The sequence below is a fragment of the Schistocerca nitens genome, chromosome 2 (assembly GCF_023898315.1).
Source record: "Schistocerca nitens isolate TAMUIC-IGC-003100 chromosome 2, iqSchNite1.1, whole genome shotgun sequence".
Classification (NCBI taxonomy): Eukaryota; Metazoa; Arthropoda; class Insecta; order Orthoptera; family Acrididae; genus Schistocerca; species Schistocerca nitens.
Genome location: NC_064615.1, coordinates 1,068,521,827 through 1,068,548,652, shown reverse-complemented (window position 1 = coordinate 1,068,548,652; position 26,826 = coordinate 1,068,521,827). Strand labels below are relative to the sequence as shown.

The 26,826-nt window shown below is 43.2% G+C and overlaps 2 protein-coding genes across 2 annotated transcripts in view; one reads left to right on the top strand and one right to left on the bottom strand.

The window, feature by feature from the left end:
* LOC126237454 (dehydrogenase/reductase SDR family member 11-like) overlaps positions 1-26,826 on the top strand; it is a 421,354-nt gene that overhangs the window by 179,842 nt on the left and 214,686 nt on the right. The gene's annotated exons all lie outside the window — the stretch shown is intronic.
* The window catches only part of LOC126237453 (dehydrogenase/reductase SDR family member 11-like), a 48,886-nt gene continuing 35,106 nt past the window's right edge, over positions 13,047-26,826 (bottom strand). The window contains exons 5-6 of the mRNA XM_049947586.1: positions 18,816-18,980; positions 13,047-13,160 (exon numbers count right to left, since the gene is read on the bottom strand). Of these exons, the coding sequence (XP_049803543.1) occupies positions 13,119-13,160; positions 18,816-18,980 (207 nt within the window). The 3' untranslated portion in view covers positions 13,047-13,118. The remainder of the gene's footprint in view (positions 13,161-18,815; positions 18,981-26,826) is intronic.

Sequence of the window (26,826 nt, the reverse complement as noted above, 5' to 3'; positions counted from 1 at the left end):
ATGCATCAGTTACAAGCTGCTAGACACCTGAGGGCTGTTTTTGTCTCTTGGAGATACATCAGAGGGGAGCCTTCAGTATGCATTCGAGAAGCAATTCTTGTGTCTCAACGTCACTGTATGACTGCGGGGACTACAGTAAAGTGGCAGCGATGCATCACTTACAAGCTACTACATTCCTAATGGTGGTATTTGCTCTTGGAGATATATTGGCAGGGAACCTGTCGTATGCAATCGCAAGACATCTTTTATGGCACATCGTCATTGTAAGAGTGCAGCGACTACAGAGAAATGGCAGCGATGCATCAGTTACAAGCAAATAGAGACGTGTGTGCGGTAATTATCTCTTAGAGATACGTTGGCAGGAAGCCTTCCGTACGCAATCGGGAAGCAATTGTGTCTCTTCGTCAATGTAACGGTGCAGTGACTACAGCAAAGTGGCAGCGATACATCCGTTACTAGTTACTAGACACCAGACGACGGTACTTGTCATTTGGATGTACGTCAGCAAGGTGCCTGTGGTACGCAATCGCGAAGTAATTTTTGTGTCTCATTGTCATTGAAGGCATGAGTGTACTACAGTAATGTGGCATCGATGCATCAGTTACTAGGCACTAGTGATCTGAAGGCGCTATTTTTCTCTTGGAGAAACGTCGATAAGGAACCTGTGGTATGCAATCACTAAGTTATTTTTGTGTCTCATCGTCATTGTAAGGTTGCGAGGACGACAGTAAAGTGCAAGCGATGCATCAGTTATAAGCTACTAGAGACCTGATGGCGGTATTTCTCTTTTGGAAATACGTCGGAAAGGACTCTGTGGTAAGCAATTGTGAAGCAATTTTTTTCTCTCATCGTCATTGTAAGAGTGCGGGGACTACAGTAAAGTGGCAGCGATGCATCAGTTACAAGCTACTGGGGACCTGAGGGCAGTATTTCTCTCTTGGAGTTGTGTCGGCAGGAGGGCTCAGGTATGCAATAGCAAAGCAATATTGGTGTCTCACCGTCATTGTAAGGGTGCAGGGACTAAGGTAAAGTAGTAGCGATGCATCTGTTTTAAGTTGCTAGAGATCTGATGGCAGTATTTGACTCTTCGAGATACGTCGGCAGGGTGAATTTGGTATGCAATCACAAAGCAATTTTTAAGTCTTTTCGTCATTCTAAGGGTGCGGTGTTTACAGTAAAATGGCAGCAATACACCAGTTACAAGCTAGAAGAGACCGGAGGGCAGTATTTTTCCCTTGGAGATGTCAGCAGGGAGACTGCTATGCAATCACGAAGCAATTTTTGTTTCTCATTGTCATTTTAAGGGTTCAGGGACTACACCACATAGGAACCGATGCATCAGTTACAAGCTACTGGAGAGCTGATGGCGGTAATTCTCTCTTGGAGATACGTCGGCAGGGGGCCTTTAGTATGGAATAGTAAACCAATTTTTGTGTCTCATCGTCACTGTAAAGGTGCGGGGACTACAGCAAAGGAGCGCGTATATATCAGTTGCAAGCTACTAGAGACCTGACGGCTATATTTCACTCTTGGAGATACGTCGGCAGGAAGCCTGAGGTGTGCAATCGCAAAACAATATTGGTATGTCATTGTCATTCTAAGGGTGCGGGGACTAAAGAAAAGTTTCCCCAATGCATCTGTTACAAGGTGTCAAACGCCAGAGCTCAGTATTTGTCCTTGAACATACGTATTCAGATAGCGTGTGTTATGCCATCGTGAAGGGATTTATGAGACTCATTGTCATTGCAAGGGTGCGGAGACTACAGTAGTGTACCAGCAACGCATCTGTTATAAGCTGCTATAGATCTAAGGGCAGTATTTGTGGTGTCACCGCCAGACACCACACTTGCTAGGTGGTAGCCTTTAAATCGGCCGCGGTCCGTTAGTATACGTCGGACCCGCGTGTCGCCACTATCAGTGATTGCAGACCGAGCGCCGCCACACGGCAGGTCTAGAGAGACTTCCTAGCACTCGCCCCAGTTGTACAGCCGACTTTGCTAGCGATGGTTCAGTGACAAATTACGCTCTCATTTGCCGAGACGATAGTTAGCATAGCCTTCAGCTACATCATTTGCTACGACCTAGCAAGGCGCCATTACCAGTTACTATTGATGCTGTAAAACATGTACTGTCAAGAGCGATGTTCACCAATTATGGATTAAAGTTAAGTATTCCAGCAGCTACGTACGTTCTTTGCTACTATAAAGTCCTTGTCCTGTTCCAGACCTCACGCCATCCTGCATGAGCTTAAACGCGTCCCTTTCGGCTTCCTCTCATAGTGGATTGGCGCTCTTGCCAGTCCACAACAGCATTTATCTCTTCGAGATAAGTCTTCAGGGAGAATTTGGTGTGCAACAACGACGCTATTTTAGTGTCTCTTCTTGATTCTAAGGTTGCGGGACTACAGTAAAGTGGCAGCAATACACCAGTTACAAGCTACTAGAGATCGGAGGGCAATATTTGTCTCTTGGAGATAGGCAGGGAGACTGTGGTATGCAATCACTAAGAAATTTTTGTGTCTCATTGTCATTGTAAGGGTGCGGGGACTACAGTGATGTTTAAACGACTCATCAGTTACAAGCTGCTAGAGACCTGTGGGCGGTATATTTCTCTTTGAGGTGTGTCTGCAGAGAGCCTGATGTATGCAATCGCAAGCAATATTTGTATGTCATCGTCATTGTAAGGGTGCGGCGACTACAGTAAAGTGCCAGCAATTAATCTGGTGTGACGTCATAAGCGCTCTAAGTGTTTATATATTTTTAGGTTTCAGAAACGTATTTTAACGGTTTTTGTGATAATATTTACTATACAAGTGACTTGTTAGTGGTTTACCTCCGCCTTCCTTGTGTTGTGACCTGATATTCGTGAGTGTTTCGTATCGAGCAACTTAACCTCTTACCTGTGTTTACATTCCGCGCTGACCAGTTGCAGCTGTAGCGGCGCATCGAAAGCTAAGTACTAATTAATTGTTTGTGTATAGTGGTTTATTTAGGAACTTTAGTAGTCTTCAACCGGTGTTCTTCGTGTTTTCTGGTGAAATAATTTCAGAAGAAATTTTTGGGAACTGCTTTCAGTTTCGTTACTGTGTCACTAGACGTTTGATTTTCTTTCTGTGATAGTTTTTTGTTATATTCTCATTTGGTGTTGATTAATACTGTTAATAATAGTAGTTACTTCCCTTGTAGAGTAAGTTTGTGATTACTGTAGTCAGTTTTTTAACATCTTCTTATTGTACTAGCGGAACTTAGATAAAGTAGTTTTCTTGTTTCAGTAACTGTAAAATTTTACCATGAGTGAGAAGTGTGGGCTTTGCCGTAGGTTCGTGAGTAGTGCATTGCGGTGTGAGACTTGTTTGAAGTATTTTCACTGGGGGGAATGCAGTGGGGAAGCCAGTGGGCATTCTGGTGAGATCCTCTCCTGGAACTGTAGGTTATGTAGCAAGAGTAAGTTGCTAGAGGAGCAGGAGCGTAAGATCTGTGCCCTTCAGGTGCACAGGAGGAGCTAGATAGTATGAGGAGGGAGAAGGGGGTTGGGGAATGGGAGCTGGCTGTTGGCAAGAGATCTGCTAGGAGAAGGAGATTTTCAGATAGTTTTACTATTGGTGTTTGCAATAGATATGACCAACTGTCAGAGTTTAGTGGAGAGGAGTCTCTAGTAGCTGTAGATGTAGCAAGTATGCAGCAGACCTCAGCAGTTACGATGGCTGGGACAGTTGCAAAGTCTAAGAGAAAGAAGAAGGTTCTGCTGTTAGTTAGTTCTCATGGTAGAGGTGTAGGCCAGCAGTTGGGAAGTGAGTACCAGGTCACCAGCGTTGTGAAGCCTAATGCAGGATTGGCTCAGGTGACTGTTAACATAGGGGGGTTATGTAGGGATTTTACTAAAGAGGATCAGGTAGTGATTGTGGGTGGGGCTGGTAATAGTATTGATAGGGATGGGGAGCATGACATAGATGGTGACCTGGAAAAGATAGCCACTCAGACTGGCAACACGAACGTGCATTTCGTGGAACTGTTTCAGCGTCACGATCGGCCTCATCTTAATACAGCCGTCAGGCGTAATAACATGACTTGGGGGTGCGCTGATGACAGAAAGCATGGGTCACATTTCAGTGGTGTCGGTGGAGTCTATCAGCAGGGCGGGTTTCACTAGACATGGCCTGCACCTCAACAGGTATGGAAAGGGGAGGTTGGCAAAGCTTGTAGGTGACAGCATAGGTGGGGGTGGTGGGATCACTCATGGGAAAATTCCTGTACTAGTGGGTGTTAGAGCTGCACCTTTTTTAGACTGAAGTCAGCTGATAGGTATTCCTGCTTAAGGGAAGTCTCTCTAACAAAGAAACCACTTTCTACAAAGCTTAGGTATCCGAGTAATGAAGGAATTAATATATTTCATCAAAATATACAATGTATTAGAGATAAAGTTAGTGAACTGCTTATAAATGTTGATTCTGAAATTACTGGTATATCTGAACACTTCTTAAATAAGGAGATAATTCAGAGGCTTCCTTTACCAGGATACAGGTTGGCTGGCAGCTTTTCTATGAGCTCTTTGTGGTGTGGGGGAGTAGCCATGTATGTGAAAACAGTATCCCATTTGAGTCAACTGATGTTTCAAAGTGCTGCACTGAAAAGGTGTTTGAATGTTGTGCAGGTGTGGTTAAATTTAGTGGAGTTAAACTTCTAACTGTTGTTATTTATAGATCCCCAGACTCCGATTTCACAACATTTTTGCTAAAGCTAGAAGAGGTTCTTGGTTCACTTTATAGGAAATACAAAAAGTTAGTTATATGTGGTGACTTCAATATTAATTGTGTAAGTGATTCTGCAAGGAAAAGGATGCTGGTAGACCTCCTTAATTCATATAATCTTATTCAAAGCGTATTCTTTCCAACGAGAGTGCAAGGGAACAGTAGAACAACCACAGACAAGATTTTTGTTCATTCCTCATTACTAGAAGGGCATTCTGTTAGCAAAAAAGTGAATGGCCTTTCAGATCATGATGCGTAAGTTTTAACTCTAAAAGATTTTTGTGCTGCAACACATGTTAAATATAGTTATCAACTTTTTAGGAAATCTAATCCAGTTGCTGTAGAGACCTTTGTAAACCTTATCAAGGAACAAGAGTGGCAAGATGTTTATAGTGCTGATACAGTAGACGATAAATATAATGCTTTCCTCAAGACTTTTCTCGTGCTCTTTGAAAGTTCCTTTCCGTTAGAACGTTCAAAACAGGGTACTAGCACAAACAGGCCGCCTGGGTGGCTGACTAGAGCGATAAGAATATCCTGTAGAACAAAGTGGCAATTATATCAAAACGTTAGAAACAGTCAAAATCTAAATGCAGCAGCCCATTACAAACAGTATTGTAAGGTGCTTAAAAAATTTATTAGGAAGGCAAAAAGAATGTGGTATGCAGATAGAATAGCTAAGTCTCAGGATAAAATTAAAACCATATGGTCAGTCGTAAAGGAAGTGGATGGTCTGCAGAGACAGGTCGAGGATATAGAATCAGTGCGTAGTGGGAATGTCCGTGTTACTGATAAGTCACATATGTGTACAATATTTAATAATCACTTTCTGAATATAGCAGGTGAACTAAATAGAAACCTAGTCCCAACAGGGAATCATATAGCGCTCGTCGAAAAAAGTGTTCCGAGACTGTTACCTGAAATGCTCCTCCATGATACTGACAAGAGGGAGATTGAGTTAATAATTAAATCACTAAAGACCAAGAGCTCTCATGGATATGACGGGGTATCTAGCAGAATGCTGAAGTATTGTTCTATGTATGTTAGCCCAGTACTTAGCCATATCTTGTACTTGTATATACAAGGTTACTGGAGCATTTAAATTCACATAACTTGCTGTCAAATGTACAGTTTGGTTTCAGAAATGGTTTAACAACTGAAAATGCTATATTCTCTTTTCTCTGTGAGGTTGTGGACGGATTAAATAAAAGGTTGCGAACGCTAGATGTTTTCTTTGATTTAACGAAGGCTTTTGACTGTGTTGACCACAAAATATTACTGCAGAAGTTGGACCATTATGGAGTAAGGGGAGTAGCTTACAATTGGTTCGCCTCTTACTTTAAGAACAGAAAGCAAAAGGTAATTCTCCGCAATATTGAGAGTGGTAGTGATGTTCAGTCCCAATGGGGCACTGTTAAGTGGGGCGTTCCCCAAGGGTCGGTGCTGGGGCCGCTGCTGTTTGTTATTTATACACTCCTGGAAATTGAAATAAGAACACCGTGAATTCATTGTCCCAGGGAGGGGAAACTTTATTGACACATTCCTGGGGTCAGATACATCACATGATCACACTGACAGAACCACAGGCACATAGACACAGGCAACAGAGCATGCACAATGTCGGCACTAGTACAGTGTATATCCACCTTTCGCAGCAATGCAGGCTGCTATTCTCCCATGGAGACGATCGTAGAGATGCTGGATGTAGTCCTGTGGAACGGCTTGCCATGCCATTTCCACCTGGCGCCTCAGTTGGACCAGCGTTCGTGCTGGACGTGCAGACCGCGTGAGACAACGCTTCATCCAGTCCCAAACATGCTCAATGGGGGACAGATCCGGAGATCTTGCTGGCCAGGGTAGTTGACTTACACCTTCTAGAGCACGTTGGGTGGCACGGGATACATGCGGACGTGCATTGTCCTATTGGAACAGCAAGTTCCCTTGCCGGTCTAGGAATGGTAGAACGATGGGTTCGATGACGGTTTGGATGTACCGTGCACTATTCAGTGTCCCCTCGACGATCACCAGTGGTGTACGGCCAGTGTAGGAGATCGCTCCCCACATCATGATGCCGGATGTTGGCCCTGTGTGCCTCGGTCGTATGCAGTCCTGATTGTGGCGCTCACCTGCACGGCGCCAAACACGCATACGACCATCATTGGCACCAAGGCAGAAGCGACTCTCATCGCTGAAGACGACACGTCTCCATTCGTCCCTCCATTCACGCCTGTCGCGACACCACTGGAGGCGGGCTGCACGATGTTGGGGCGTGAGCGGAAGACGGCCTAACGGTGTGCGGGACCGTAGCCCAGCTTCATGGAGACGGTTGCGAATGGTCCTCGCCGATACCCCAGGAGCAACAGTGTCCCTAATTTGCTGGGAAGTGGCGGTGCGGTCCCCTACGGCACTGCGTAGGATCCTACGGTCTTGGCGTGCATCCGTGCGTCGCTGCGGTCCGGTCCCAGGTCGACGGGCACGTGCACCTTCCGCCGACCACTGGCGACAACATCGATGTACTGTGGAGACCTCACGCCCCACGTGTTGAGCAATTCGGCGGTACGTCCACCCGGCCTCCCGCATGCCCACTATACGCCCTCGCTCAAAGTCCGTCAACTCACATACGGTTCACGTCCACGTTGTTGCGGCATGCTACCAGTGTTAAAGACTGCGATGGAGCTCCGTATGCCACGGCAAACTGGCTGACACTGACGGCGGCGGTGCACAAATGCTGCGCAGCTAGCGCCATTCGACGGCCAACACCGCGGTTCCTGGTGTGTCCGCTGTGCCGTGCGTGTGATCATTGCTTGTACAGCCCTCTCGCAGTGTCCGGAGCAAGTATGGTGGGTCTGACACACCGGTGTCAATGTGTTCTTTTTTCCATTTCCAGGAGTGTATAAATGATATGCCTTCTAGTATTACAGGTGATTCAAAAATATTTGTTTGCTGATGACCCCAGCTTGGTAGTGAAGGATCTTGTGTGTAATATTGAAACAGTATCAAATAATGTAGTTCATGAAATAAGTTCGTGGCTTGTGGAAAATAATTTGATGTTAAATCACAGTAAGACTCAGTTTTTACAGTTTCTAACTCACAATTCAACAAGAACCGATATTTTGATCAGACGGAATGGGCATATTATAAGCGAGACGGAACAGTTCAAGTTCCTAGGCGTTCGGATAGATAGTAAGCTGTTGTGGAAAGCCCATGTTCAGGATCTTGTTCAGAAACTAAATGCTGCTTTATTTACCATTAGAACACTATCTGAAATAAGTGACAGTTCAACACGAAAAGCAGTCTACTTCGCATATTTTCATACGGTTATGTCATATGATATTATTTTTTGGGGTAATTCTTCTGATTCAAAAAGGGTATTTTTGGCTCAAAAACGGGCTGTTCGAGCTATATGTGGTGTACGTTCGAAAACCTCTTGTCGACCCCTATTCAATAGTCTGGGAATTCTGACATTGCCCTCACAGTATGTATTTTCTTTAACGTCGTTTGTTGTTAGCAATATTAGCTTATTCCCAAGAGTTAGCGGCTTTCACTCAGTTAATACTAGGCAGAAATCAAATCTGCATGTGGAATGCACTTCCTTGACTCTTGTGCAGAAAGGAGTGCACTATTCTGCTGCATTCATTTTCAATAAGCTACCAGAAGAACTCAAAAATCTTAGCAGTAGCCCAAACGCTTTTAAGTCTAAACTGAAGAGTTTCCTCATGGCTCACTCCTTCTATTCTGTCGAGGAGCTCGTGGAAGAGCTGAAAAATTAAGCAAATTCCAGTGTTACATTGTTGATTTTCTTTATTTTAATTTACGGATTGCGCCTGAATACGTTTCTTGTATTTCATTTTATCTGTTTCTACTATCGTGTTATAATTTCATTTATTGACTCGTTCCATGACCATGGAGACTTCTCCTTAATTTGGTTCCACGGAACAATAAAAAAATAAATAAATAAAAACACAACTTGCTAGAAACCTGACGGCAGTATTTGTCATTGGAGATACGTTTACAGATCGCCTGTGGTACGCAATCGTGTAGCAATATTGGTGTCTCATCGTCATTGTAAGGGTGCTGGGATAAAACTAAAGTGGCACTGATGCATCCGTTTTAAGCTGCTAGAGATATGAGTTCAGTATTTGTATCTTCGAGATCGTCGCCAGGGAGAATGTGGTAAGCAACCACTAAGTAATTTTTCTGTCTGCTCGTCATTCTAAGGGTGCGGGGACTAAAGTGGCTGCAATGGATCAGTCATAACCTACTAGAGACCTGAGGGCGATGTCTATCGCTTGGAGATACGTCGGCAGTGAGCCTGTGGTACGCAATTGCGAACAAATTTTTGGTTCTCTTTGTTACTGTGAGGGTGCAGGGACTACGGTAAAGAGGCGGCAATGCATTTGTTACCTGCTACTGAGACCTGAAGGCGGTTTTTGTCTCTTCGAGGTAAGTCAGCAAGGAGAGTGAGGTATGCAGTCGCAAAGCATTTTTTGTGTCTCATTGTCATTGTAAGGGTGTTGGGACTAACGTAAAGTGGCAGTGATGCATCAGTTACAAACTACTAGAAGTCTGAGGGCCAAATTTGACGCTTGGAGATATGTCGGCAGAGAGCCACTGGTATGGAATCGCGAAGCATTTTTTTCTGTCTCATCGTCACTGTATGACTGCGGGGACTACAGTAAAGTGGCAGGGATGGATCACTTGCAAGCTACTATAGACCTGAGGGCGATATTTGTCTCTTCAAGATATGTCGGCAGGGAGCCTCCAGTCTGCAATCGCGGAGCAAATTTGGTGTCTCACTGTCATTGTAAAAAGTGCGGGGACTACAGAAAAGTGCCAACGATGCATCAGTTAATATCTACTGGAGACGTGATGCCGGTATGTATCTCTTAGAGGTACGATTTCAGGAAGCCTGTGGTATGCAATCGCGAAGCAATTTTTGTGTGTCATCGACAATGTAACGATGCGGGGACTACAGTACAGTGGCAGCGTTCCTTCAGTTACAAGCTACTAGAGACCTGAGGGCGGTAATTGTCTCTTGGAGATTCACCAGCAGGGAGCCTGGAGTATGTAATCACGGAGCTAATTTGTGTCTCATCGTCATTTCAAGCGTGTGTGGACTACTGTCAAAATCGAGCGATGCATCACTTATTAGCTACTAGATTCCTAAGGCCAGTATTTGCCACTTGGGGTTACGTAGGCTATTTCCAGGCAGTTTTTGTGTCTCATCGTCATTGTAAGTGTGCGTGGCTTACAGTAAAGTTTAAGCGATGCACCAGTTACAAACTACTAGAGACCTGAGTGTGCTACTTCTCTCTTGGAAATACGTCGGAAGGGGGCCTGTACTATGGAATCGCGGTGCAATTTTTGTGCTCTATCGTCACTGTAAGGCTGCAGGGACTATAGTAAAGTGGCAGAGAAGCATCAGTTACAATCTACTGGAGACCTCTGTTGAACTTGTGGTCATGTCGGATGGACACTAGATGGCTGAAAAACTGTGGCCTGGTCAGGTGATTCCCAATTTCATTTGGTAAGAGTTAATGGTAGGGTTTGAGTGTGACACAGACTCCTCGAAGCCATGGATCCAAATTGCCAACAAGGCACTGTGCAAGTTGGTGGTGGCTCCATTATGGTGTGGGCTGTGTTTACATGGAATGGACTGGCTTCTCTGGTCCAAATGAAACGATCATTGAGTGGAAATAGCTACGGTCGGCTACCTGGAGACAGTTTATAGCCATTCATGGACTTCATGTTTCCAAACAACAACTGTTCGCGACTGCTTTGAAGAACATTCTGGACCATTCGAGAGAATAATTTTGCCACCCAGATCACCCAACACGAATCCCATCGAACCTTTATGGGACATAATCGAGAGGTCAGTTCAGTTAGTGCTCAAAATCCTGCATCAGCTACGCTTTCGCAATTATGGAAGGCTCTAGAGGCAGCATGGCTCAGTATTTCTGCAGAAGAGTTCCAACTACTCGTTGAGTGTTCCGGCGTAACGACAAGCGCCGGAATGAAGATCAAGAACGATACAGCAGAGAGGGCTGTGAGACGACGTCAGCCAATAGCACGCTGACTATGACGTCACCACGACAGGTGCGGCCTCTACAGGAAGAGAATAAAAGCGATGCGCTGCCAAGCCTCGGCCGCACTATAGTTCAATTCTTTCATCTTGGCGGTTCGCGCATGCCCACCCAGACGCGGGAGATTGCTGCGTTGCCAGTTGCACGCGCCAAGAGAAGCAGGGCCATAGTATAGTATAGTTCGCAAACTTGTGTTTAGGGGGGAGCGAGCGCGCAGTTTATGAAGTAAAGCCACCACGGCCGCATTAACCCTTACGCTGCTACAGAGACGTGCTCCCCGCATTCCGCGCTGTGCGCGATTTTGTCATCACTGCACTGCTCGCCTGTGCAGACAGATGGTGTTCAGACTGCTTTGACACACTTTATCATTCGATTTCACAAAAACTATTTGGCCCAAAAATTTGACTTTTACGCATCTTCTTGACTGATAGCTTCCCCCCACAAAAGACTTAATTTTGTTTCGATGTTCAACGCAGTTATTGTGCAGCATTAGATGTAGTAAACCATTGCACGAAATTTTGAAGAGTTTGCAGAGGTAAAAGTCCATAGCGTATACTTTCCGTATGGTCGATTTTAGTTGCCACTAGAAATTTGAAAAAATTACATTCAAACGAATAAAATTCATGAAGTAAGACACTTCAATCTTGTTTTTAAATAAATAAAATATTAAGCACCGAACAAGGTTTGAACCCATAATCTTTCGGTTAGCAGCAAAACAGTTTAACCATTACTCTAATGCGGCTCATCATTCAACAGATTACCTCAAGGACTTTAAAATATAATGCAAATTACCGACAAACACTGTTAGTATGACTATGAATTACTCACGTTTCGTCGAAGTACAATAGGAAATAAACAATTACCACTGTTCTTTATTGCCAGAAAGCGGTTAGTGAGAATGATACAAACACGTTTCCTTGCTATCACCTGAATTAGAAGGCTTATAAATTAACAAAATGTGGAGCAATTGGTATAAAGAATGCTTTTTCCAAACTTTCTATAAAAGAAAGTCTGCTATCAAGACACTGCTTTTGTTCAATTACTTTATTTACGACTTAACGTTTCTAAAACTTAAGACACTCGTCTGTGCTCTGCACTGCAGTTGAGCTCTGACAACGTCGTTCTCTGTTCATTGGTTGACTGTGTTTTGTGACGTCAGATGCGCAGAACGAACCTAAACTCGGCCGCCGTCGTAAATGACGCGCACTTTAGCACTAGAAGAGCTGCAGTGATATTAATGATAGCAGTGACTTGTGAACTTGTGTGATTAGCTTGCATGGAAATTGTATATATCAAAGGACATTGATTATTTGCATGTCGCCAACTGCTTGCGACCCATCATGTGGAAACGAAAGTTAAGTAGTGTAAGTTCAATTACTGTAATAAATTCCATTAATATGATTTGCTTGTTTGTTGTCCAGTTATCCGAGAAAACAGCTTCCTAAGCATCGTATAAGAGGCAAGCAAGATCTCACATTCATGCCACGTCGAGATTCTGCACTAGGCTGGGCACCATATTAGGAGGTATCCCAGACTTTTGTAACCTCAATCTATGTGTGTGTAACAATTTGTGCATTGTACCTAATTGTGCAGGAGATGTTTCAGCCCAACTAGTAGCCTCATTTTGGCAGCTTCATCAAATATCACTGCAAAATATTACACCACAGTCATTGTTGTGGATCTATGATATCACAGGAAATGGATACAGTGATTTTACAAATCGATCATATTACTTATTTCTCGATGCGCCGCCTCCATCAGTGCGAATGGTATGGGATAAAGGCTTGTGAAATTATTTATATCCCCGTAATTTTTCATTTGCATTCATATATACATCTAAAACACCTTATAATGAATCAATATTTGGTGTAATTCCACCTTTTCCATATTATTCAAGCTATCACCAGCTTACACATTTTCCAAAATATTGTTTTAAACCTCCCCGCAATCTGTTTCTGGACATTTTCTTTTTTATTCTTTTCAGATAAATCTACTGTTGAACCAGCCGTCCAGTATCTTAAATATAAGCTTTACCGCAGAGATAGTGAAAGTCCAATGCATCGAATCGATGCATTGTCTGGAGGAAAGGCTTAGTGGCATGTATCAACTACAGCACTCAAAATTCCCTACTATAAATGAACATTATATTATCTAATATCATTTAGATTGGTTTATAGATAGTTTGGCTGGGTAGTAAAAAATAATACACACAGACGCACTATTTAACAAGAAACTTTTTATTTCTTAAATATTTCCACTTACACAACAGAAGTCTAACATTGTTGTTCTCATAACTGTTGGCCAGTAGGTATAATAATTATATCGTGCACCTGCAACAAGAATTGAGATATTTAGAGCCTGGAAGTAATTCAGCTTCATATATTTACTTTTACACAGAAAAGATCTTATAGAAGGCACCTCCTCATCTCCAGGATCACTAAGTGTGAATGTAACGATGAAGTCTTTAGTACACGTTTTTTAATACAGCCCCAATTTTTAAACAACATCTGTTACAGTCAGTTCACCTCCTTATTAGTGGAATGTGCTCAACATTTTTTCTCCCTAGATGCGTTCAAGAACTGTACGTAACCACAATCCCGCAGCCATAGCAGACCTTCGTCCATAGAAAATTACTTCCAAACAAGTCATTGGATGAACAAGTAATTGGATAATAAGACATAGTAACAAGCAATAATAGCGTAGGATACAGGTTGGATGCCCAAGATTTTTGGAAGCCTACTGCAGCTAAATAGAAAAGAGAAATTGATGATTCAGGACAGAAAGAAGGCCAGCATCGGTTGTAGTATCGTCTGTCTTTTTTACTATATTACATATCTAGCTACCACCTGACAAGTGCAGCTACCATCTGTGCTATAAATACAAGTAACACAAGAATCAGACATAGAAAGAGCACATTGATCACACGACGTGTCACAGTATACACAATTACAATTCCGTAATTACATACCGTTGTAAATAGTAATATAGATTGGATGTAGTTATAATGACACGTATTCTAACCTAACTCAGGCATGTACAAGCGTTAGTCCAACTGAGGCCCCTGTTTACAAATTCACACAGGGAACCTCATTTTATGAGATACTGGACAGCCAACGCCCTCTATTTACTGGCCATATGTAAAAGAATGGGTTAAGTTGAAAAAGAATCATACATAAAAATACAAGTGGTTCCCATAGTATTTATAATAAAGTTCACTTTTGTCTGGAGGCAAACAGTTCAAAAAGCATAATTACAAGTGTTGCCTTACTCTTAATCACGTATCTTGAAGTGCGTCAGAACATAAGACATTGTTTGCATAAACCATTAGACCAGGATTAACAAGTTGGTGTAAACTTATAATTTACCAGTCTTAACTTAATCGCATAGCCTATATGTAAATCACAACGGCCACTGTACATGTAAGAAGACACTGGGTGATGAAATTCTGAAAACGGTATGTTAGATGCACAGCTCATGTGGCGTACAGTTAAATGTTAATAAGATGTTTATAAATCAGTTTCAAGTAACATAGATGGCATGCACTGATGTTAAAAACTACTGTATATTGCAATAAATGCTGGAAACACAGCCAGCATTTTTGGTCATACCCCTTGTAATCTTTTGGTATACTGTCAGAATGTTACTATTTGGGAATGAATCCGCCAGGTAGATTGCGTCCCTCCAGAGTCTTTACCATGCCTTCTACCCTGTTTCAAAATTTCATCACATAATGTCTCCATATATGTACAGTGGAGTTTATGATTTACATTTAGACTATGCAGTTAAATTAATAATGGTCAACTATAATTTTACGCCGACTTTTTAATTAAATTGTTAGTCCAGTGTTGTATGGAAACAAAGCTTAGTATTCCTATATGTCTCCAAACAAAATTGTATTTTATTATAATTGTCTGAATTCACAGTATTTTTGTGTATATAAAAAAATCCTTTTACATATGAGCTATATGATTGCTCATATTATGCTTACGTTGAATGGGTGGTTTATAGCACACCCTTTGATTGTTGCCAGTCTGTTTGTAGCATACTGAAATTTTCCGTCTGGTGCACCTCCATAATTACCTTTTACTCGGACTTCCACTAACGAACAAAACCGCTTTAACGAGGATCGGATCGGTCGCCTAAGGTGAAGCAATGTCAAACGCAGCAGGTTCCACAAAAGACCCGGACTTAAATTAGCTTTTTTAGAATGGTAAGAGCTGCAGATGCAGGCAGGCCTATGAATTTCGCTATATTGTAACACAATACGCTTTTTCTTCTGCTCTAGCTTCCATATGGCAGCAATGTTATCTTGTAGGACCATTTTTTTTAGGACCGATGGAAAGGATCAGTAGGAACGGGGAGTACTGTCCAAGATGAAAGAACCTCTAAAACTCCATGAAGCGTCAGAATGTGGCACATGGAAGTGGGCAGTCTTCACTGTCTAAGACCACATCGAAAAATAAAATCACACGGGAAAAAAAATTAGCTACCCCCAGGAGACATCTCTCTAGTACCGTACGATACCACCTTTAGTCTGGATAATGGCCTCTCTTCGGCAAAAAAGGGAGTCTAGGTATGCCAAACATAGCTGATCCCACTCTTTGATGGTGAGACACTGCTGCGCTACCAAATACTCCAAGACATGCTGACCGCTGTTCGTCTGTGACTAAGATTGGAATTTGCAACTCAGTACCACAACTGGACTCCACCATGTGGCGACAGGTGGCCTTTTCAGATGAATCGCGTTTTATGCTCCATCGGACAGCCGGCTGTTGGCCTGTACGAGCCTGCAAAAATCGTCAGGAGGGAGCGTTATGGCCTAAGAAATGTTTTCCTGTTCACACTTGTACAAGTGAAAGTCGTTCCGGTCAGAGTTCAGCCTAGTTAGTTAGCTGTCGTTCAAACTCTCTTAATTAGTGGACGATGATTTGCAGGGAGGCCACGCGCTTGTACAAGTGTGAGAGAGCGTTCAAAGCGTCTTAAGGCCGCTCGCTTCGTGAAGCACAGGACGAGGAAAGAAAATACACTGCCGGAAAAAAATTTGTACATGTGGAAGATCCGATGACGGCATGTGCCACGTGGCGGACAGCGGATATACTGATAACGGTTTCAACATAGCCTGCCAACAAATAGCGTAGCGGTATAGCTATCACAGCCCCGGCTGTAGCTATCCTTTAAGGATACAGGGTACTTACAAGTATAAATGTTGGAAAAATCGATATTTTTATGACTTTATTAAATTGTACAGTCTTTCCTGATTACACTGATATATACCTTGTAGGCCTTCATGTATGCCACCACGCTCCCCTTTATTTCTGTTACAGAAACCAGTACTATTTCGAAAAGACCTGTGAACTTTCTGTTTCCAGCAATTATACGTACGATACATTGCATATGTTGGTAACATTGCACATTTTAGTGTCTTTATCTTTGCTAGTATTTACTTTTGTTTCAGTGAACCAGTTTGTTCACGTGTTACTGAAGGTTTGTTGCCCAAGTGCTACATACATTTGTGGAAGTACATATCCTTTAGTGTGCAATAAATACGAACTGCGCCACGCATCAAGAAATACAACAAAAGTAAATTCCGTGGTAATCAGTTCACAAACAAAGCAAGCAACACTGTTGAAAGTAACCAACGTATCAGTTCTTCATGGAAGAAACTCCCACACGGCACGCCTCCTGGTGATTCCAATTTTTGTGTTAACAATCATGCTGTTTGTAGTGGATTTGTTGTTGTTGATGTGAGCATCTTACCTTCTCTGATAAACGAAGGGACAAATTTTAACAATGTGATGGCGAAGGCTGTCTGGAAATAACTGAACAACAAAGTAGCAGGAAGGGTTTAACATCAAAATTAGTTGTTCTGTGTAGATCCTGCAATAAATCTACGTCGAAAATGACTTCGAACATTGCGCATAGTTCATATGATGTGAACCTGAAGTTAGTGTATGCAATGCGTGCAACTGGAAAAGGAAAAAAGGCTGCTCAAACGTTTTGTGGTTTGATGGACCTTCCTCCTCCACCCATTAGGTTCAGCAAGAATATAAAATAATTTTAGGTGCCTTGACTGTTGGTCCAAATCGTCTATGAAACCTGCAGTGGTAGAAACTGTAAATATTAGTGCTGTTGCACTTGATGGGACATGGCAACGTCGAGGACATCGTTCCTTGAATGGTGTTGTGAGTGCTAATTCTCTGGAGAATGGAAAAGCTGTTGGAGTGCTTATCTAAGTACTGCCACACCTGCGATGGTCCCACTTAAGGACAGTTCTAAGAATTATGATGGCTACAGTGGAGGTATGGAGTGTGATAGAGTTCTGAAAATATTTCAGAGATCGGTGCCCGTTTATAATGTTAGATTATATGAAGTACCTAGGCGATGGGGACTCTACAGCTTTCAATAAAATTAATGAGTTCAATGTTTATGATGATACCTCGGTAACAAAACTGGAGTGTTGTGGACATGTGCAAAAGAGGATGGGTGCTATATTGAGGAAGCTACGAAGAAAAATGAAAGGAAAGTTACTATCTGATGTGAAAATCTCTGTCTGGCCGAGACAGATTGACAGAAACTGAAATAGACCTTCTTCAGAGTTATTATGGATTGGCTATTAGACGAACTGCACCTCTGAATGATGTTACAGCAATGAGAAAGCTGTATGGGCCACCTACTTTCGTAAGTTGTCCACAGATGACCACCATATTCACGGACTGTGCCCTAAAGAAGCAGATTCTTGGTGTGTTTACCAAAAAGCAAAAGAAAGTGGTCAAATGTACCATCATAAGCATTCTCTTCCTGAGTCTGTTATGAATGGAATAAAACCGACTTTTAGAGACCTGAGTGACTCTGTTTTGCTTAGTAAATGTCTTGATGGGGCCACTCAGAATACAAATGAAAGTTTCATCCATTGCATATGGGAAAGATTACCGTTTCAATAATGAAGTGATAGGAAGGTTGGAAGTCCTGAGAAATTTAGGCATAAAATGTAGCTCTAATATGGAAGATCAATTACTTGCATGTGACAGACAAAGAGGGCATGAAGCTGAAAAATTCGCCGTTCAGGTTTTCCAAAACAGCAAGAACTGCTAAAAGGAATGCCAAGAGGAAGCTTGAAGACGAAGAAATGCTGCAGAAATGCTTCAGGAATGTTCAGAGGCACAGTTTAATTGGACTCATATCTTCATTTGCAGTTTCCTGCAAGTTGTATTTTTCGGAATTCAGGTACAAATATTTCCTAAAGTTTATAACGCATTGCTCTAATTTTTTCTGTAACTTGAAATAGTCCATACTTATGTAGTAGAATTAAGCCTTATTGCAGAGGCAACTAAATTATAGAAAAAGTAACATTTTATTAGGAAAAAATTATAAAAATTAAAATGTAAGATGCGATATTCTTTTATCCTTGTAATATACGTAATAGGTGAAATTAAATGGGTCTAGTACCTCAGCCATCATGTTATGCATATCTGGTAAAAATTTGGTCACCTTCAAATGTATGACATTGGATTAAATGGTACCTCAATTTGAGGAAGCATTTTGGAAAACAATTTGCATTAATTTCTTGGTAACTTTTTAAGTAACCCTAAATAGGTTCAAAAATATTCAAAATACTTCTAATTTGTTTAGAAAGTGTGCTGCATCACCTGATATCAACAAAAAATCTGTACATTATAAACAGTGGCTGATAGAAATAGGTGTTGATTTTTACATAATATTGAGCCGGAAAAGAACGCTGTATCCTTATTAGGGAATGGTCACACACAGCGAGAAGGCTCAGTGTGGTGCAGACGTATGTATCAAGCAGTCAAACTCCTGTATTAATTTGAACGAATAGTTTCGAAACACACTGAATAAACATCTTATTACCTAGAGCACTGCGAAAATATGGATGAAATCTTGAATTACTTTGTGGTGAAATTACCAGTCTACATGGCATGTACACAAATTTACGATCTACCGATTCTATACTGCATGACACGCACCTGTACACGAGGATGTTGAGACAACATGTAAACAACGGCTTCTGCTAAGTCTTCTGGTTGCAAGGCAGGCTGCTGCTTCAAGTTGGCAAAAACCTCATTTCCTTCTGGAGGAGCAGCCGCTATGTTTGTAACTCCCTCAGTCCACACTAGTCCTGGAGAAACCTCCTGCAAGAAAATATATTGCACTCAAATGTAAGTATCGTAACAGAAATTACATTTTGAAAATCTAAATTCTCTTTCTCTCTGTCTGTTTGTCTGTCTGTCTCTCTCTCTCTCTCTCTCTCTCTCTCTCTCTCTCTCTCTCTCTCCCTCCCCCGTCTTGTCCTCACATGCATGCATAAATGCTCATGGCTTATATACAGACACATTAACACCACAGATTAACTCATCAGTACACTGACAATTTAAAAATATTAAGGTAAATGTCCATCAACTATCATCGAGTATAATTACTAGTGTATACATGAAAGATAATGTAGATGAAGAATTTTCTGTATTTATGCTTTATCCTTACATGTTACTAATGTCTCCCAGCGTTTTTCTTCTGTCCGTAAATGAATGCTTATCTCAGAACCTACTGTGGGTATTGCAATACGAGTTTCTCTAGCAGAGTGAATTTTGGGGAAGATTTGTGTATATAATTTTTTACTGTTGTCTTGCTGTACATATTTAGTGCTACCCGTACGAATCACGGCTAAATCGCAAGTTTAGTTACGCCTGAACCCGCACACTAATATCTGCTAACGATAACTTTCCCTTTACAGGAAGTGTAATGCAACCGACATTGAGATCATTGTCTGATTACGTAGCTGTTCGTACTGCTGCACTCTTCTGAACTCTGCATGGTGAACTAGTATCTTCCTATCTTGCAGGCTGTAGGCTCAACACAAATTTCTAAAACACTCCCAGAGCGTCCTTGCGCAACTATAGCAGGAAGATAGATCAGAACCAGTCTCACACATGTTAGACCATGTATTCGTGAAATCAGCTATAAAATTATGAGTCAGTTATTGTACGCTGGGTGCATCTGCTTAGCCATTTTGTAAACATCTTCACCACAATGCCTCTCATAGCTCCATACACAGCTATTGTTTTCGCTTACTGCCGTCTGCACTTCGCAGTTGAAAGCTGTCGATAACACTGCCAGTTGCCAGGAATTTCCTTATGTTGACTTGGCTGTTGGAGTATCTTAGTGGTAAAGAATAAATGTACTAAAACTCCATGCATGATGGCGCATTTTTTTCACACAGCTCATCATATTTGCAGTCATATCTCATGAACTGTGTGTCGTACAATGATATATTTATATAAGTACATTCAGTGGCATATGTAAATACCGTCTGCAAAATGTGTTTCGAATATACACACATCAAAAAAAGTTTTGCATCGCCTCGATTCCGCGAGTTCCGGAACCTGCACAGAAAACTGGAATGGAGATCAACATAAAGATCATTTCCACCCTTTTTATTGCTCATGAAAACCACACATTGCATGTTGTATCATCACACAGCGAGACTTTCAGGGGGGTGGTCCAAATTGTACACTCCAGTACCTCCAATACCAAGTAGCACGTCCTCTTGCATTGATGCATGCCTGTATTCGTCGTGTCATACTATCCACAAGTCCATCAAGGGACTGTTGGTGAAGATTGTTCCACTCCTCAACGGCGATTCGGCGTAGATCCCTCAGAGTGGTTGGTGGGTCACGACGTCCATAAACAGCCCATTTCAATCTATCCCATGCGTGTTCTATAGGGTTCATGTCTGGAGAGCATGCTGACCACTCTAGTCGAGCGATGTGGTTATCCTAAAGGAAGTCATTCACAAGATGTGCACGATTGGGGCGCGAATGGTCATCCGTGAAGACGAATGTCTCGCCAATATTCTGCCGATATGGTCGCACTATGGGTCGGGAGTGGCATTCACGAATCGTACAGCCGTTACGGCGCCTTCCATGACCACCAGCGGCGTACGCCGGCCCCACATAATGCCACCCCAATACTGGAGGGAACTTCCACCTTGCTGCACTCGCTGGTCAATGTGTCTAAGGCGTTCAGCCTGACCGGGTTGCCTCCAAACACGTCTCCGACACTTGTCTGGTTGAAGGCATATGCGACACTCATCGGTGAAGAGAACTTGTTGCCAATCCTGAGCGGTCCATTCGGCATGTTGTTGGGCCCATCTGTACCGCGCTGCATGGTGTCGTGGTTGCAAACAAGGACCTCGCCATGGACGTAGGGAGTGAAGTTCTGCATCATGCAGCCTAATGCGCTCAGTTTGAGTCGCAACACGACGTCCTGTGGCTTCACGAAAAGCATTATTCAACATGTTGGCGTTGCTGTCAGGTTTCCTCCGAGCCATAATCCGTAGGTAGCGGTCATCCACTGCAGTAGTAGCCCTTGGGAGGCCTGAGCGAGGCATGTCATCGACAGTTCCTGTCTCTCTGTATCTCCTCCATGTCCGAACAACATCGCTTTGGTTCACTCCAAGACGCCTGGACACTTCCCTTGTTGAGAGCCCTTCCTGGCACAAACTAACAATTCGGACGCGATCAAACCGCGGTATTGTCCGTCTGGGCATGGTTGAACTATAGACAACACGAGCCTTGTACCCGCTGTCTGGTGGAGAAACTGGAACTGATCGGCTGTCGGACCCCCTCCGTCTAATAGGCGTTGCTCATGCATGGATGTTTACATCTTTAGGAGGGTTTAGTGACATCTCTGAACAGTCAAAGGGACTGTGTCTGCGATACAATCCACAGTCAACGTCTGTCTTCATGGATTCTGGCAACTGGGGCGATGTAAAACTTTTTTATGTGTATAGTTAGTAGCAAAGAGGTAACTAATTTAAATATCATGCACAATGGGCATTCCTTCATGTATTTTACTGTTTATGACGTCATAATTCTTGAACTATGTGTCGTGCAATTTATGTAGGTACATTTACCAGCCTATGTGGATACTGTCTGCGTAATATGTTGCAAACTTTAAACGTCAAGCATGACGCAGCAGTTTCTCAGGCACCTCATTGCATATGGCGTCATACCTCCTGAACTATGATAGATGGGTGGTTCTTACCCCCACAGCGGTTCTTTACAGACAGAATGGCAGGTGTAACAAACTTGGTTGAAATCGGCCATTTGGTTTAGGAGGAGATGTGGGATATACACACATACATTATACATTTTTATAACGTGTGGGTGTTAATGTACAGGGTGTTTCAGAAGTGACGATCAATAACTGACATATGGAAAGTACTGGCCAAAAGTAGCTAAAACGCTCCAATTAACACGGGTCCTCAAATCGACCGTTGTCGAGATACAACAGATTTTCTGGTGCAGTTCATCAGTGTCTAGAAACATACGGCATCTCTAAACGTAAAAGTGGGTGTTCGAAATGTTGTTCATGCACCTGAATGCAACACTCAACTTGTCTCTCAACTGAGTTGCGAATCCTCTCAAGCAGTCCTGGTGAATTCTGTAAACGCTGGAAGGCTGCTTCATTCCACATGTTTAAGCGCTGGTTCAGTGGGACGGCGTCATGCACGTCTGCAAGTACATTCCGCAGAAAACACATGTACTGCTGTCCAGTTAGTCCCTGTGGTAGAAAGTGTGGTCCAGTTACGGGTTCTCCGTGCAGTCCTGTCCAGATAAATAACGCTGCTGATGTCGTGTGTGCTGCACTAGGATTGACATCGGCACAAATGTGACAACTATGATAGTTAAAAATAGCACTTGTAGACATAGAGAAAGCTTTTGACAATGTTGACTGGAATACTCTCTTTCAAATTCTGAAGGTGGCAGGTGTAAAATACAGGGATCGAAAGGCTATTTACAATTTGTACAGAAACGAGATGGTAGTTATATGAGTCGAGGGACATGGAAGGGAAGCAGTGGTTGGGAAAGGAGTGAGACAGGGTTGTAGCCTCTCCCCGATGTTATTCAATCTGTATATTGAGCAAGCAGTGAAGGAAACAAAAGAAAAATTCGGAGTAGGTAATAAAATCCATGGAGAAGAAATAAAAACATTGAGGTTCGCAGAAGACATTGCAATTCTGTCAGAGACAGCAAAGGACTTGGAAGAGCAGTTAAACGGAATGAACAGTGTCTTGAAAGGAGGATATAAGATGAACATGAAGAAAAGCAAAACGAGGATAATGGAATGGAATCGAATTATGTCGGGTGATGCTGAGGGAATTAAATTAGGAAATGAGACGCCTAAAGTAGTAAAGGAGTTTATGCTATTTGCGGAGCAAATTAACTGATGATGTTCGAAGTAGAGAGGATATAAAAAGTAGACTGGCAATGGCAAGGAAAGCGTTTCTGAAGATGAGAAATTTGTTAACATCGAGTATAGATTTAAGTGTCAGGAAGTCGTTTCTGAAAGTATCTGTATGGAGTGTAGCCATGTATGGAAGTGAAACATGGACGATAACTAGTTTGGACACGAAGAGAATAGAAGCTTTCGAAATGTGGTGCTACAGAAGAATGCTGAAGATTAGATGGGTAGATCATATAACTAATGAGGAGGTATTGAATAGAATTGGGGAGGAGTTTGTGGCGCAGCTCGACAAGAAGAAGGGACCGGTTGGTAGGACATGTTCTGAGGCTTCAAGAGATCACCAGTTTAGTATTGGAGGGCAGCGTGGAGGGTAAAAAATAATAGAGGGAGACCAAGAGATGAATACACTAAACAGATTCAGAAGGATGTAGGTTGGAGTAGGTACTGGGAGATGAAGAAACTTGCACAGGATAGAGTAGCATGGAAAACTGCATCAAACCAGTCTCAGGACTGAAGACCACAACAACAACAACACAAAAATACCGTCATGGGGAAATCCAGCCGTATCCGTTAACAGAATACTCCTTACAAATAGGATATTGAGAGTACGCTGTTGTTGCAGCCGTTGGCAGAAATTCTCTCTAGGAGAGAAAACAGTATTGTTGGGGGCTTGCATTCGCTTGAGATGATACAGATAGAGTAGCTGCTGATGTAAAATTCGCCACACACTTCTCTGAATCAGGACGCGCCCTTGGGTAGCAATCCTCCTTGTTGAAGTATCCTGGCGTTCATGTACAATGCGTTAACACCCTTTCCGCAAGATCGGGTGTTACCGATCTGGGTCGACCTTCTCGTACATCGTGTGTGAAACTCCTGGTTTCTCTAAGGCACTAACCGGCTAAATGCACGCCTGTCGGGGTGCCTACGGAGAGGAAAAGCTCCTTCACATAATCGTGCAGCCTCAAGGTCGCTGCTATTCGCTTTGCCATACATGAAGTACACGTCGGCGTACTCTTCATTCGTGTACCCTCTGTGTATGGTGCCTTCACGTTCGTAACTGATTATGAGGCCGTAACGGCACAGTGCATGGAGGGGGGAAGGGAAGTGGTTGCGCATGTGTAAACAGATAGTCGATCCCAAACGTTGAGATACCAACCTAAATATCCAAGACCGTGCAGTTGGTTCCCAACTCGAACTAAAGCAATACCTCTGCGGTGCTTGATCTGCTGACCCATGTTTATTCGGGCTTATTAGTTACTTTTGGCCCGTTTTTTTCCATGCCTGAATTATTGACCATCACTTCTGAAACACCCTGTATATCCATTTTTCAGATAGGCTTTTCTCGCTATTTCCAGTATGCATTGCACCGTATATTCTCTCTACTTTGGACATCGTCTATTATTTTGCCGCCCAAAGAGCAAAACCTAGGTACAACTATTAATGTTTCATTTCGTAATCAAATTCTATTAGCATCACCAGATTTAATTGAATTACATCCCATTAACTTTGTTTTTCTTTTATTGGTGCTCACCATTTCGCTTCTTTTCAAGAAATGATCCATTCCACTCTTTGGATCTTCCAAGCCCGTCGCCATCTCTGACACAATTGCGATGCCATTGGCAATGCTTTTATTTCTCCTCCATGAAATTTTAATTTAGATTCCACATTTCTCCTCGCTTTCCTTTGGTGATTCCTCACTGTTGCGATTGGTAACTGGTGATAACACACAAACCTGTCACTCTCTTCGCAACCACTGCTTCCTTGCCATGTCTCGTTTCTGGAATAGTATAGCAACTAAATACTACGGAACCTCAACCCCATTAATCATGTTTGGGATACCCACTATAGCTGTATTGAGTTCCTCATAGCCCCCACGTCGGTGAAAGTTAACCTTTGTAGGACAAATGGCATTCATTTTGCATGGAGCACATAGAGATCATAAGTAACACCATGGGTGGAAAATTTTCTGGGTGTTATCAAAATCTCCATTGGCGTCTTTTGACCTGTACTATAGTAATTTGTATGTGGCAAAGACGCACTATGCTAAAACATTGATTCTTCATCTGGAACTGTCTTTCATGGCGTTATTGATCACATTGATGTGTCTTACACTTCGGTTACGTGCTTTCTGTTCGACCTGTAAGTCTTAATTGAACGTTGAGGGGACAGAAAGGAAAGAAACTAGTGATCGCCGCGGCATAGCAACTTTATGCAGAATCAGCGGCGACAAATGAAAATGTGTGCCCGACAGGGATTCGAACCCGGGATCTCCTGCTTACTTGAAAATGGCGTTAACCACTGCGCTATCCGGACACATGGTTCATCGTAATTACGCAGACTATCTCGGCACGTCTCTCGACCAACCCACCTATCCGCAGTCAACGTCCATGCCCTCTGTTTGATTCCCACAGGAGGCCGAACAGAATTGTGCATCCGCACACTGCACATCGAGGTGAATCCATTATATGAATGCGTAGTGTCTGTTCCGCATAAAATCCTCATGCAGCTGATGTCAATAGTTACTTCCCTTTCCTTTCCTATCTTCCTGCTCCACCTTCAATTTTAGTATGATGTATCATGGTTGAGGGTTGCGCATGGTGTCTGTTCTTACCGACATATCCGAATGAACAGACACCTTGCATTCATGTCTTTTAATTGTACATGTGATTTTTTGCCTTGATTTTTGGAACCAGAGTATTTTTAGGAGACCATTGTAGGCTAGTAGAAACTTTACTACGGATAACTGGAATGTAAGTACTCAGAAAATTTACGAAAAATAGGCTGAAAGAAAGAACAGAGTCGCAACAATAATGATATGCAAGTATCACTAACTACACTCCTGGGAATGGAAAAAAGAACACATTGACACCGGTGTGTCAGACCCACCATACTTGCTCCGGACACTGCGAGAGGGCTGTACAAGCAATGATCACACGCACGGCACAGCGGACACACCAAGAACCGCGGTGTTGGCCGTCGAATGGCGCTAGCTGCGCAGCATTTGTGCACCGCCGCCGTCAGTGTCAGCCAGTTTGCCGTGGCATACGGAGCTCCATCGCAGTCTTTAACACTGGTAGCATGCCGCGACAGCGTGGACGCGAACCGTATGTGCAGTTGACGGACTTTGAGCGAGGGCGTATAGTGGGCATGCGGGGGGCCGGGTGGACGTACCGCCGAATTGCTCAACACGTGGGGCGTGAGGTCTCCACAGTACATCGATGTAGTCGCCAGTGGTCGGCGGAAGGTGCACGTGCCCGTCGACCTGGGACCGGACCGCAGCGACGCACGGATGCACGCCAAGACCGTAGGATCCTACGCAGTGCCGTAGGGGACCGCACCGCCACTTCCCAGCAAATTAGGGACACTGTTGCTCCTGGGGTATCGGCGAGGACCATTCGCAACCGTCTCCATGAAGCTGGGCTACGGTCCCGCACACCGTTAGGCCGTCTTCCGCTCACGCCCCAACATCGTGCAGCCCGCCTCCAGTGGTGTCGCGACAGGCGTGAATGGAGGGACGAATGGAGACGTGTCGTCTTCAGCGATGAGAGTCGCTTCTGCCTTGGTGCCAATGATGGTCGTATGCGTGTTTGGCGCCGTGCAGGTGAGCGCCACAATCAGGACTGCATACGACCGAGGCACACAGGGCCAACACCCGGCATCATGGTGTGGGGAGCGATCTCCTACACTGGCCGTACACCACTGGTGATCGTCGAGGGGACACTGAATAGTGCA